At 38.9% G+C, this 15,038-nt stretch overlaps 1 protein-coding gene across 1 annotated transcript in view; it reads left to right on the top strand.

The window, feature by feature from the left end:
* The window catches only part of EVC (Ellis van Creveld syndrome), a gene marked incomplete at its 5' end in the record, with an annotated part of 48,630 nt that overhangs the window by 17,892 nt on the left and 15,700 nt on the right, over positions 1-15,038 (top strand). Inside the window, 2 exons of the mRNA XM_010141449.1 lie at positions 1,507-1,605; positions 9,965-10,177. Of these exons, the coding sequence (XP_010139751.1) occupies positions 1,507-1,605; positions 9,965-10,177 (312 nt within the window). The remainder of the gene's footprint in view (positions 1-1,506; positions 1,606-9,964; positions 10,178-15,038) is intronic.

Raw genomic sequence — 15,038 nt, 5'->3', positions numbered from 1 at the left:
ACAGATGGAATGAGCAACTTACACTTCAGGCTGCAGGACGGAAAACAACTGAGTCTTAGTATTATGAAATGCCTGTGTGGAAGTAATAAAAAAAGTCACAAATTTAACCCTCTCTGCTGCCACAGTAGAGAGAGGCTTTTGACCCAGAACAGATCGGGTCTTGAGTCCAGAGATTCTTTGAAGAATAAGAAAAATTTGTATATATCTGCAGCTCCCATGATTTGACTTCAGTAGGCCAGTAATTCTTTTGAGAGAACAGTCCCCTCGGCATTGAGGAGCTATTTTGTTTCATGGTTTCACAGCCAGCCCAGCAGCAAATGAGTTGGTCCTGAATCCCCACCGTGAATCCAGGGTCGTACCCACCAAGTGCACTTTTCTTATCTGCCTTTCCCTCTCCACCTCATGAAGGGTCTTGTACCACCGTGATAGCAGCCTTAGCATAACTAAACTTTCTGCTGAATTTTAAGTGGTTGCCAATTAAGAAGGTTGATTTTGCAATGAACTTTCTTCGCATCAGTTTCTTCTGAACACAAGTTGGGTGGTAATGCAGCTTTAATTTTTTTATATAACAGAATGACCTAGATAGTAAAAGTTGGAGGCCCCCTGTCATTCTGTCTCCTTCATCTATGTTTCCACTGGAAAAGGAGCATTTTTGTTTTGTTTTTTCACTGGCAGAGAATACAGGAATGATCAGGTGAAGTACACAAGCTAAAAAGTGCCAGTTACAGTAACCCAGTCTTGCTCAGCCTATCACTGGTGGACATACAAGTTACAGCAATTTACTTGTCAAATTCTGTGGTAACCTACGATTTCATGAAGAGTTTTCATGATAAGATGACCTGTATATGAAGAGTTTATGAGCAATTTTGTGCTCTTTAGAAGAGCCCTATTGACATATTTAACAAAGAAAGCCCTAAAATGTACAGAGTGAGGTGTTTTTTATCTGTGAAATTCAGTCTTCCATTACAGCACATGAAGCTGCAACTCATCTCAGTCCTCGCTTGAAGAAAAAAATTGCATCTTTCTTAAAACTGTGACCAAGGACCAAATCAGGACCAAGTCATAGATCAGCCTTTTTAAGGTCCACCATGGTCATGGTGACCAGCCTCAGTGCAAAAGCCCTATACATTGTGATACAGCTGTAACTAAGATTTTGGTGATGGTATCTGATGGCTGTTCCGCACCTCGTAGTACGAACTGTGGTGAAGTGATATTCATACACAGGAAATCAGGTTGCAAATCAGATTGTTTCACATATTTTCCAGTATTAGATACGTATTACTTAAACCCAAATTGCTGAAGCTATGGGGTTTCATCCTCAAGACTGGATATGCTCAAATTAAAGTAGTAAGGCAAGTTTCATTTCCCTCTGAGTCGCAGTTCCAAATAAACTCTTACTGTTGCGATGCTACATGGGAAAGAGGATCAGGGAAGGGAAGGAGGGGATCACAGGAAGCTATCAAAACCTTTTCCGTTATTTAAATATACCTATTGTGTTTCTTTTAGGCTTACCATGAGCTGTTAGAGAAGCATCGGCAAGCACAATGGGAACTGGAGGAAGAGGATGACTGCGAGAGCGCAGAGGCTGTTGCAGATCTCTACAAGGTGCCACCTCTAGTGATATGTGCCATTTATTAAAATAATTCTGAAGATCATCTAACCCCACTGTACAATGTCAGGCCTCAGGAAGGATTGGAGAATTGCAGGAGAGATCACAGCAGCTCCAGAAAGTAGGCTGGCAAACCAGGAGATGGAGACAGGAGAATATTCCACATTAGCTTGCGTTTTCCATTATCTTCCCAACACACTATGTTTCCTAACCTCCACTTAGTCAGAAAATGCCTACATGGTCTGCCAAACATGCTGCCTAGGTGGCTGACAAGGCTGGAATAACACTGAGAGCATACAATATCTGCCGTTAGTACCAGGAGAAAGACTTCATTTATGTAGCATAATTGTCTCCTCTTCACCATGGTGGAATGATAGTATTGTTAGTTAACTTCATCACATCTCCAAAAATAGTTTTCTTATCTCTTTTCTGCTCAGAGAAATTGTTTTGACTCTAGTTTGTTCCGTGAAATAAGTTCAGCTCTTTGGTATAAGTAATATTTTTACACTTCTCTATGTTACTGATTTGGAAAATATGCAGATGCTTCATGCTTTTGCATTATCTTTAATTATTTTCTGCCTGCACTGAGAAAATAAGATAACATGATCTATCTGATTAAGCCCAAAACTGTAGCCAGCAGTGACCTTTAATTAGGCCGGAACTAATCACTTTTGGCTCAACAGGCTTCTTGTCATGATTCATTTTGACCAGATCAGGGTGTTATGGAAACTCGTATTCCCTGTCGCATTAAGTTAAGATACCCACACAATCTTCATTAGCACTAGTACACACACACTTTTTCAAATTCAATTGATAAAAAAAAAAAAGCCACTCTATTTAGAACAAATAGTGTTGTCATGGTTTTATGTAATAGTGCAAGCAACAGGGTATTTGAGAAAAACTCCTGCTTTGGAGAAAGGAAAAGTTTGTTTGGAGGGCTATGCCAGTGAATCAGAGTAGATAATTGTACAAAGCTATTTAATTTAACAAAAAGTCAACATGTCTGCTGATATTACTGTGCACAGTCCATTCTCCAGAGTTACTAAATTCTCCACCCGCTTCCTCAATTCGCTTGAAGTCTCTGGGGATCAGACAATTTCTTTTACCCTGTACAGTTTCACCTCATTTGTGAAATTATATTGCTTTCCATTATTGTGTACTCTGCCTTAGTGACACTAAGATCCTAAGACTCAAAATCCTATTTCTGTCAGCACTGTTAGCTAAGTTTTCTTTTCTTCCTAAAGAAAAATTGGTTTGGGTGAATTAAGTGTTTCTAGAATCGCCAAGTTGCCAGGAGAGCTGCACAAACTTGACTTCTGCTGATTCACCCAGCTCTAAGACCTTACATTCCATATTACATCTGCTGTCTTATTCCTAGATGCAGATAAACGCTGCCAGACATCAAAACCTGCAAATACTGCAATCCAATTGGTATCTCTTGAATGAGGGTCCACAGATCTTAATTTCTATTTCTTTTTTTCCATAATGAAAGACTTTATTGTGACATGTAACATAATGAACAGCTGCACATTCTCCCCCTTAACCCTAAATACAGATGCCACAGACTGTTCTAGGAGAACAAACTACTTCTGCATATAACTTGTAAGCAGCATAAGCTAGAAAAAAGAGAAAGTACAAATGAGCATAGCCCTGCTGTAGGTAGATGGAGCTGTTATGACATCTACAGCTGAGGGAAGTGTAGTAGTTACACATGTTGTCCGTGACCTGGGGCATAAAAGAGAAAGTAAATTTGCCATTAAGGTAACGAGTTGCATCTCACAGCCACAATGCCTTTGCTTCTCTCTTTGCTCCACCAGATTTTCAGAGTAGAAGTGCACCTTTGACAAACAGAACCCTTTCCCTGGGCAGCAGAGCTTTCCCCATTCACTAAGTTTCTCTGCGTTTCTGCTGGGGAGAAGCTGCTGCTACCAATGGGGAAGGCAAGATACTCATGGGAAGGCAACAGTGCAGCAGTGTGCCTGGAGCTCAGATGGACCTGAGAAAGCAAATATTAGACTAACCAGCTGAGTACCAGCAGCACTCACAGGGTGATAGGCAGCACTGTGCTGCAAAACTGATGTCCCAGTCAAGTTTGAACCAGCTAGTTTGTTGTCTTTCCAGAAGGTCTGTACTCCCTGAAGCTTAGCTGATAGTCATTTGCCTCGCAAATCTCTGCTGTTTCTGTTCTACCATGACCAAGGAAGAGGCTAAATTAAAGATTTGTTTAAAGATTCTATTGTTCACTTAATTTATATATTTCCATAACTGGAAGCATGTATTAATAAGTAAGTTAGAAGGCAAGAAAAGAAGTTTACCAGTAGAGAGTTCTGTACTCTCATTTTTATATCATTCCAGTAGAAACAGAAGCCTGGCAATATTATTGAAAAAACTGTGAAACTCTCTAAAGTCATCCTGGCATGCTCCACCAATACTTAGATGAATATTCCTCCGCCTGTGGTCCACAAGACATCCAAAGATGCATTCATACAATGTAAGCACAGTCAGGGTGGAAAAAACTAGAAGTAATTAAATATTAAGAGTTCAGCCCGGTTTTTATTTTGTTGCAAATGAAAATCAGCCTTGCAAAACTGCACAAAGTAGTTATGCTTTCCCACACCCAGACGTTAAATAGCTGTTACATTTAAGAGTAATAAAACTGAGATGTCTTACTAGGAGCTAATTAACTCAATCCAAGCGGAGGCAAAGTGTTACCTGAATCACAATTTCTCCATAACCAAAATTTAGCAATAGCATCCTATATGCTCACTCTTCAAGTGGCTCATACTCTCTACTGGCCAAAAATTAAAGAAATATCGCATATTTCTTCTGGGGTGAACAATCTAATATTGTCCAGTACTCACAGGATTTAGGGTTCCAGGCAAGTTCCTGCTTGTGCACCCAGAGCCCAGCCATCACCCTAAGCTCATGATCCTTAGCTGCTGTATATAAAGGGCATTACACCTTTTTTTTCAAGTGAAAAGGACCTTGCAAAGTGATAAATGTTCATATGTGGTAAAAAGTTTAGGCTCTGTTCCTTCATCAGCTGTGCACTAGAATGACTTGACTTATTTTGATAGTTACCTTGGCGAGCAGGGAAACATGAATAAGTAGAAAGATAACCTCAGTGCAAGAGGAGATATTAAAATATAAGGAAGAGTAGGAAACCAGTGAATATCCTGGAGACAGAAGAAAAAATGTCATTTACCTGTGCCACTCACTTGTGGAAGATCTTATGTTGTTCTCAAAATGTTCTTCTAAGCTCTTCTCAAGTTGCTGTGTCTTTTTTATTTTTTCAGTTTTTCCCCTTTTAAACAGTTTGTGAGTACATCAAGATAAATTTAGATACTACAGTAGCCTGTAGCACTGTAGGACATGAAAGAATTATCCAGATTGTTGAATAAATATGTAAAAATGCAATGATCTGGAAGCTGACTGTGTTTGCATAGAATAATTGAGTAGGTTTGTTTTGTGTACACATGAATAAATCAATTAAAATGATTTAACCAAGGTTAATGGAATCTGTTGATGCCTGAAGTCAATGAATGATTTATATCTAGAGGCAAGTGTAGGGCTTTTCAGCCATTCTAGTGGACTGAAATAGTGTGCTGTAGGTGAATAATCTGTGTCTAGACACAGGTTCCATAACTGATTTTTGAAGTGCAAGTTGAGTAATGGGAGCAAGTGATTTTGATTATCACAGTAAATCATAACTGAAGGAGGAATTGTGTCAGAGGTAACTGAATGGCTCAGCCATTCAGTTTTCATAAACACAGTCTGCAGAGTTGTCCCATACCCAAGGGCTATTTTGCTGTAGTCAGCTTTTTGTATTGGCTTAGGTAGCTTTTCAGTTGCAAAGTTTTTACTGTGATTTTCTTCAATTGCAAAGTTTTTACTGTAATTTTCTTCTACATGGCAGCAAAAGCACACACACCCACCAATATAGCCTGTTCTGTTCCTCGTTTCTCAGGATCTCTTGAAAGGATTAATGGCTAGCTCCTTCCAAGTTCAGTATATTGGATGGGCACCAATGTTTAATCTCTTCTTCTTACTTTTTTGTGAACTACCTCGCATTTCAGTAGGGGAAGAAGAAGTGACAGGAGGTTGGTGTTTAACACCAACCTGCAGATTGCACAAAAGAAATCAGTTAACAGCTAGGAATTACATAGTCTGTGGTGAGATATTTATTTTTCCTCAGCATCCTTAACATCAAACCCATAAAAACAGACAAAATACTGTCATTTATAGTTCCCCCTTGCTGATAGCAGTTCACCAGAACATTATTTCATTTGACTTGACAGAACATAGAAATGCACAGGAATTTAGACTGAAAGCTATTAAGTAATGAGTATTACCAACAGGCAAGGCAGTAAACATTTTATGAATAGGTAAACATGAATATGAGGTTGAAGCAAAGTATTTGATTTTTTTCCTTTGATAATAAAAGGTGAAAATTTATTTTTGTCAAAATAAAAGGACAGATTCTCAGAAACATTCATTACTTTTCTTACGTAATTTCATTAACATGAGGTACAGTTAGGGATGCTCTCATAGAGTGAACTGCAGTTTTTAGGTATCAAGAGCTATCTTTATGTTCTTTTCAAGGTGAATCACCCACAGCTTGTCTCAGATGGAGACCCCTTTCAAGAGACCTCCACCTCAAATGCTCGCTTTTGAAAATTTTGCCCTGTGACTTTCTCCCAAAAGGCTTAAAGACAGCATGATCTAACAGATTACATTTGTGAACTCTGACCATGCAAGCTTAGTCTAGTTCTGGGTTTGGGCATTGTTCTGATCGTTTCAGTCAAAGCTGATGCAAGATGCATGATATGGATAGCCCTCAGTATGCTTCTTGCCTTATTGCCTAAGAAAATGTATTTTACCTCTAGATGGATTCACAATTTGTTAGTAGTTAGGTCTGCTAAAGGACATAACCTTATCTACAAAATCACATTTCTAAAAAGGGAGTACAGAAAGAGAGATTGAAACTGCCTCCTGAATAAATCAAGGACCAGTGAGGGAGCAAGACTGCAATTTCAATGAACGTCCATTTTAAATGCATGTAAATCAAACTTTTTTTATTAGCTTGTGCTAAGGATGACTTCAACACCATTGTTGTTTTTTGGTGTTAGGATGCTTAAAAGCAGTGTGGGTTGGGAGATGAATCTTTTACCTCCTAAACAAGTGTCCTAGCTATTGTGTCCTAGAACTTGTGGAGATACATACAAGAGTGTTCTACAGCTTTGAACAGAAATTTTAATTATTTTAATGAAATGCTGTTGTATCACAAGTTAACAAATAGCTGTGCAGTTGCCTCTTGGAGATAATATATGCTAGTCAGTGGCTTGCATGTAAAATACAGTACAACCGGTCTTTCTACATACATTTTCCTGCTTCACAATTTCACTATTCACTTTATTCTCATCTGCGTGTAGGAACCTTTTAGTCATTTGGATTGGAAGGAGAGTATTAATATTGTTCTTTGGTTTTGTAGTGAAAATCTGATAAGCTATGTATTTCCCCTGGTTTTTGACAGAATTATATATTTATTGCCTTGTTTGAAATTCAGATGCACTCAGCATTTAATCTGAGCCCATTTTATTTCTTCATATAGCCCACTGTATTTCTTTATGCTTGATGAATTTCTCTAGAGATTTTTTTAAAAGCTTTGAAACTGACTGCAGGTACTACAAACAGGTTCATTCAACACTACAATCAGCTATTCTATTAATGGAATCGATTTGAATAAATTTCATTACATAAAAGTTTTAAAAACGAGAGATGGTGAATCAGGAAGCTTGTAAGAACTATTTTGTAGGGGTTCTAGTCCAAAAATAAGATCCTGGAAACAGTAGGATTTCTTAATGGTTTTCTTTTTTCCTGTAGAAAATGAGCTTTCTAATATATAGTGTGCCAGCCCTGTTCACAGACAGACTGTATTGCTGTTTCAGATCAAGTACATTCCTTAGCATACAAATAGTTTTGAACTGTTATGTTAGCTTGAGTCACTTTGGTAGAATTCAGTCCTATCTGCAATCTTTCCTTAACTGCAGACTTACAATTTCCCCTACCAAATTTCAAAAAGCTATTCCACTGCATTTTTCTCAGTACTCCAGAATCTGGAGACTTGAATTTTTTAAAAAAAAAGAGCAGCAGAAGAGAGAATTCAGACAAACCATTTTGCATTAGCGTTGGCAAGCTAAGCCAGGGCACAACTGCACAGATGATTAGGATGGTATAAATCCTGCCTCTTGTTCTAACAGGAATTGGTAACTATAACAATTAGCAAGTAGGGGAGAACCGTCCTTCAGCACAGGATGCGCCTATGTGGCAAATGTTGCCCTAATGATGTTGTCTTGTCCAAATTGTGAACAATCACTAGAAATGGGAGAAGCATTCCTACCAGAAATGAGGTATCCAGTTGTTGGGTCTTTTACTACTAATACTCATATTTATTGCCCAGCACCTAGTTTCAGCAAAATGTAGCCCAATTTACAAGAATTTAGAACACTTTGAGATTAAACAAAGCCAGTAGCAACTGGATTCTGAAAATTCCACATGCTTTAAATAGTAAGAGGTTGGAAAAAATCAACACAGCTCATCTCAAAGGTGTAGTGAACACTTTTGATGGTGGTGTGCCTCGATTTTATCCGTAAGAAGAGGTTACTACAGGGACCTGTTAAGATAAGCTATTTATTGTTTGTGAAACAGCTAATTAGTATGGTGATTAGCATCATAGAGGGATCCTAGGAGGAAAATAATAATTTAGCATTCAGTGCACAGTTTGGATATTTTACCATAAATGAGAAATACAAAATAAAGATTTTTAAGAACTCTGCCCATTCAATGGGTATTGATAAACCTAAACACAGAATAGATAAAGGTCCTGTGGAAACACTATGTGAGACCCAAATTTATCATTATGGGGCCCACAAACTAGATTTCACATGCAAACTAAGTTCTGGTCATTCCTTATTTCTGAGCTCTTGACTTTGCAATTTATCAGCCTTTAGGGTTTTGGATGAGCTGTGGGGATTCTTTTTTGTCATGTTTTCTATTTTATGATACCAGATCTAGCAGTTGCAATGGGCTCTTGCACAATAGTATATTATACCAGTGTATGTCCCCGAAAAAGAGCAATCTACTAGAACTTTTCCTGTCTATGAGCTGCAGACAAATGTTTTTGACGAGTAGATAAATATCTCTGTTTCTGTTGAGAGGCTCTGGGTTTTGATCACTTAAGAGATTGTAATCAAACCTATGTTTAAAAGAAAGCAACAGCTAAAATGCTCTTGCAAAAGGAACGCTGAAAAGACTTTTTAAAATGTTAGCTGTATTTTAAGGAAAATAAAGAAATACCTGTTTTCAAAAGGAGTAACACTGATTTACAATGAAGGCAAAACCAAGTAGGCAGTAAATCTTTTTGTACTGTAAGATCATGTGGAACTCATAGAAAAATAGATCTTCATACTGCTGGAGTACCGCAGTGTCCGTGTGACCTTTCCGATGTGTTTTTGTTTTCTCTCTTCTGCTGGGGAAAGCTACCTGCCTTCACTGCTCATCAGGGATTATCTCAAATTGTAGCAAGTTTGCAAACACAGTTTGTATCATCACTGTGTATTTGACAGTGAAATTATGTGTTCTGAACAGGCTTTTTAGCCTGGATGCCATCTGACTAAATCACCCAGTGGAACAGCCTCAACATATGAAAACTGCTCATATGGGACTAGTTTTAATAAAACCACCAGAAGATGTTTGTTTTCCTAGGCTTGAACCTGTTCTGCATCAGAAGGAATTTGAATAATTCAGTCCTTTAGCCATTGAAGAGTGTTATATTTTGGAGCACCAACTTTTAACATGACTAATGTCAATTTTGCCTAACTAAAAGCTGTACTGTCCCTTTTAGCTCTTCCTTCTTTTTTACCTTCATTCATTTCATATCAGCACCTTTGAAAATGCCTGTGAGGTGTTACACTACATCAGACTATTTCCACAGTAACTTTGAAAATAAGAGTTTTTATAACACATTGCCTTAAACAGTAAACAATATATTCCTTGTCCTGCAGTTACATGTGGGCAGCAGCTGGGGTTCAGCATCTCGTGTGCTTATGCCACTATTGCATTTTAAATGTGCCTTGAACCAAAATATTTAAGTTGTTCAGTCTACAAAACCTGGTCTTTATAACTCAAACATTAGTGGCATTGGATTTTAGCTCTAGGGGTAGATCCCTGGCCAAGTGTCTTCTCTGGTCCAAGGTTCCTTCGCTGACATGGAGACATGCAATGAAATGGCTCCAAAAGGCGAGGGTGTTCACTTTCTCACCTGTCTTTCTCTGTCCTGCTTTGTCCTTCTGTTAGGAACTGTACTCTAAAGCTTCCCATGCTTTAGCGGAGTTGGTGACAGAGCTGTTTCTTCAGACCCTGCCTGTCGTGACCGGCCTCTCTGTCAGAGAATGTGAGCTTCTGAAAGAGGAATGGCAGGAGAATTTGATCCCTCAGCTGGAGAAATGGGAGACCCACCGCCAGAGACGCTGGGAGCTTTTCCAGGAACAGCTATTGCAAGAAAAAGAAGTAAGATCCATATTACATTCTGGGTTGCCAGGGTCTAAAAATGGAAAAAAACTATCAACTACTTATCTGCAGGGAGTATTTTGTGTATAAACTATACAGCCTAGGTCCAGACACAGGTCCAGACTTGGGATGAGCAGTTTGACCTGCAGTGTGGAGTAAATACATATGCTGTGAATGTAGACTTGCATAGAGAAGTTAGAGAGTAATTACTGAACATCTGTCCACAGTGTTTGATAGCTTTGTCAGCACATAAACATTTTTTTGGCAAGGCAGCTGGCTGATGTCCTCAACTCTTGAGTGTCTACAGAAACAGTTCAAAAAACCTTCATCTGGTTTGACTGGAGAGGGTACCTATGAGTACAGTTTACAGGAATGAAGGCCTTACAATGATAAATATTTCTTAATAATTTTTATGTATTAATTCTATAATAATTGGAAATATATTATAGACATTTTAGATAAAACTTACTCTTTACTCTGAGAAGGTGAAGGAAGACATCCAGCTTTCCTTCTCTGTTTGTGCCCAGCATAGGGAGCATTGACAACAATGGAGAAAATCAACAACAGTAAATGCAGAGACATGTATCTTCAGCATTAGGCTGGAACTCAAATATACCTTCAATTTATTCTATTGACATGTCTCTATGTCTCTATTAACACTGCTTTGAAGACTAATGCAGCTTAGTCTGAAAAAGACCTTCTCTGTACAAAGGTGCACCCCTTCCCAAATGTTGAGTATGTGCGGCAATGTATAAAGTAATTGGAGCTTCTTAAATAAAAGGTTGGCAGAGTTCTTTAACACTAGATAAATCATTCTTTTCCCTACTCTCATTCTTCGAAGTAGCTGGACAATCCAGTATATAGTTAGCAAGGTACTGATTGAGTCCCTAGCTATTACAGACTGCTATAAGGCGTTTAACTTTTCCACCCACTCATATTTAGAGTTCTTCTATAAAACTCTGTGATTCAGGAAACTGGTCTTCCTACTAAATCTGATAGACTGATTTGTTGACCAGTGGTTTTAGAACACACTTGGGAATACAGAAGTAAGATGATTCATTGGAAATTCTTAGCCATTGTCTTTTTTTATTCTCTGGTTTCCTTAATTGGAGTTATAAAACATGCATCTTAATGATGATTTATATTTACTTTCTTGTAACTCATCTGTTATCTCAACTACTTTGAAGAAGAGTTCTGCTTGCATCTTCTGTTTCTGTGTCACAGGAATATCTAGCAAACTAAACTAAAATATGCTCAGTGAATAAAATATGCCAGTGAATCTGTTCACGTGCTTGAAGTTAAGGGCAGGCATTTGTGTTTTCTAGAGCTACTGGCTGCTACTTAGTGTTTGAATTTGGCATATTGTCCTGGGTTCAGCTAGGGTAGGGTTAATTTCCACAGCCAGGATAGCCAGATAGAACCAGCCAATGGGATATTCGATATCATAATGACGTCATGCCCATACATATATGTGCATTTCTTGGCCCTTTCTTAGTTAAATGCAGCAGCATGCACATTTAAGCAATAAGGTGACACTTGCATTCTACAAAAAAGAGCATTGGATTTCCACCTTAAGAAAAGAAGTGAGTTCAGACACTTGTGACAGGTGATCATGGCATTTGGGAGATCCCATAGATGTTAGAGTGCTGAATGTGACAGAAGATCCATAGATCAACATTCATATTGACAGGTCTTTTAATTTATCAGGCATTTTCCAGCAGGAGATGTGTCTTTCATCTGCCTCTTGATACATGTACTATACTAAGAGTTAGATAGCCACTTGCTTGGGAAGTCTAACACCAGAAAGCTTTTCACCAGGGTATTTATGTATGCTTTTCAAGGTGGCTCAGAAAGACACTTTTCCCATTTATTTGAACTGCATTTTTTTTCCCCTAAGACTGTCTTTCCTAGCATTTATACATATCTGGAATATGGTGTCCTTTGGCAGAACAGAATCTCTTTTACAATTGAAAAGAAAAAATGAGTTTCATATTTAACTTTGCCTTATACACTTGAGGATGTGAATGAGGCAAATGGGAATAAATGACTGATGAAAATACATTTTGAGCATTTTCCACTTAGCTCCAGCTCCTGATTTCTGTAGACAGCTCTTTTGCCTGGGTAGTGGTTACAGGGAGCAGAGTGCTGCACTAGGCTGAGGCACTTGCTTGGCATTCAGTGAGCATCACACCCCATCTACAGGCTGTTAGGGAGAAATTGCTTTCCTTCGATTTCCTGAATAATCTCAGCTAAAACTGTCAAAGTGAGAGCTGCAGAAAAAAGAGTGAGCTTACTTGGGTCCAATTTGCTGTTGTATCTGAGGTCTAACTCAAAATATTTTATGGGTTTCATTACTTGTGAAAGGCATATTCCTCACCTTTATTGCCAGAGAGTAATACTTAATGTTAACAGCGCTTCAGGAGGTCTTGTAATGGTCTTGTTGCCAGGAAGCAAAACACTGAGAAGCCTACAGAGTAAAAACGGGGTGAGGAGATTTCTGTCCATTCCTGTATCACTGCCTGGCACCCAAAAAAGCCGAACCATGACATGGTGTACATTTTATCGCTTTCTCTTTGTTTATACTCATTTTTTTAAAGTGAGTGGAATGACTCTTCAAGAAGCCAGATATTCCTTGGAGTTTTACTCTCTCATTTCCCATGCTCTTGTCACTGTTTTTACTGGTCAAATGGCAGGAATCAGGAGAGCCTGAGCTCTGTTCCAGCCACTAGCTCTGTGCAGCAGCATGATTTTCTCCACTCCATAATGACGTGTCTCTAAGCAAAGTAAGGCCGTTCCCAAGAGCAGAAAAGCTTAGAGAGGTACCTGGCGACTGGTTTCAGCACTGGAAGATCGCTGCAGCGCAAAGCCTGACCTATCCACTTGGCTTGATGAAATTGTTTTCTCTCTTTTGCTGGTTTTCCACCATATGCCATCAGCCTCAAATTAAGATTCCCAGAGGACCTTTGCTGTTGCATTTGTGCCTGTATGTGTGAGTTCTAGTATTTCAGAGGTGGAAAATACCTGGCCCTCCCAGCCCATCCCCATGAGCTGCTGAAGTGTTGCTTCCAGTAAAACATACGATACTCCGTTTATTCTCAGATGATCCTTCTCTTCTTGATCATCTTCCTAATGGCCTTTTTGAGACAAACCACTGGTTTGGTATTGTCCCAAATCTCAGTCTTCCTTTTTTATTATCCCTTCTTAAATGTATAATAAATCCCCTCCTTTCCTCCATGTTCTCTTACTTACTTATATGGCTGATGTACTTTATTGTTCAGTTTAATAACTGTACTATGGAATTTTCTGCTATATTCTCACCTTTCCATTGGTCTCAGGGAGGTGGAGAGACCTTTTATAAATTTTGCATACAGCTTACCTTAAATGCACTCACAATGGAAAAGGTGACTTGTTCTTTTCTGTTAAAAGAAACCACTACAGAAGTAGGCTATTTCTTCATAAACAGGAGTGAACAACGAATGACTACAATCCCTGCCTTTGCTTTCATTCTGAGTTCCTTTTTGGACAGGATGTACTGATAGCAGCAGAGGTGCTAAATTTTGGGTTCTTGTCTGCAACATTGTATCATTTACCATTCCTGTTTTAATTCAGAAAACATCTCCTATCTTCTGTGTCTTGGTGACCTGTACCCTCGTGGATTTTGACAGTAAGTGTGTAGACAGGCCCTTCAAGAGCAACTTCTTAGTGAATAACGAGATTTCCAGAAATCATGGGAAGCCACATCTGAGCGACAGCCAGTCTCTCATTAAAAATGAAAATACTTCTAGAAAGTAAAAAGGTCATTTTCTGCCCTTCTTTTAACTGCTGAAAGAGATGTTAAAATACACATTGTGGTGGATCTATGAGGCATATGCATAGAGGTGTGAAACTGTATCCACAGAGCAGCCGAAGGGTATATATGATACAATTATTACTTCAAGTAAGTATTTGCCATCTGTCATGATGATACCTGGAGACCTGATAGACCTTAATTTGACACTTGCAGCATGCAGAGAAGGCACTCTGCTCAGTTGCGTTCTGTGATTTTAAGAATTGCCTAGACTCAAATCAGTTGAGATCTGATGACATAGGTATGTCTTTATGAGACCAGATTGGGGGCTCCCTGGCACCGTGCAGGGTTTCGAGCTTTACTTCTCATGGGCAGCTGAACTCTTTCCATCTGTCACCTGTTGACTGCCTGCCCATCCTTCTCAGGCATCCTGCTCAGGAGCAACTTAAGGTTTTCTGCATGGAGAGAGGGTCAATTATACGTGTGGCTGTGTATACTATAGAGACACTATCCAAGAAAGAAAGACGTTTTTATTTTAAAGCCAAAGACAATGCAGTTTCTGATGTTCTGCGCTTCCCAGGGGCATTCATTCTGTGCTAACAGATAAAGCCTCTCTCTTGCAGAGATCACTGACTCCCAAGGAAAAGACTATCAAATCCAGTAGGACGGCCCAGTACCAATCCTACTTCCTAACACTAACAGTTGTGCAATTACACATCTAATTCTTTCCTAGACATATCGATCTAGTGAAACCTTGCTGTCTGCACAGCAGAAAATTTAGTCCCTCATGTTCTGAATGAGGCTAGAACGTGAAGTGAAGCTGTCAGAGAGCCCGAGTGTTATATTTGATTTATGGCTCTGCATATATCTGCAGCCAACCTTCATTTATTCAGCTGCCAGTGTAGCCTAAAATATACTCTTCATCTCCGAGTAATAGAGTTTGGGCTTTACAACCATTTCATCTTATGGCTTATTCTTCCTTAAATTCTGGCAATACACAAAACAAAATCTTAAATTCTTATCTCCAAAAGTTTGCAGTCAAATCCATCAAAACATTTAAAGATTAAATTCTTT

This window comes from Buceros rhinoceros, unplaced genomic scaffold, assembly GCF_000710305.1.
Source record: "Buceros rhinoceros silvestris isolate BGI_N320 unplaced genomic scaffold, ASM71030v1 scaffold8358, whole genome shotgun sequence".
In the NCBI taxonomy this organism is placed as follows: domain Eukaryota; kingdom Metazoa; phylum Chordata; class Aves; order Bucerotiformes; family Bucerotidae; genus Buceros; species Buceros rhinoceros.
This window is presented reverse-complemented; position numbering and strand designations above follow the sequence as displayed.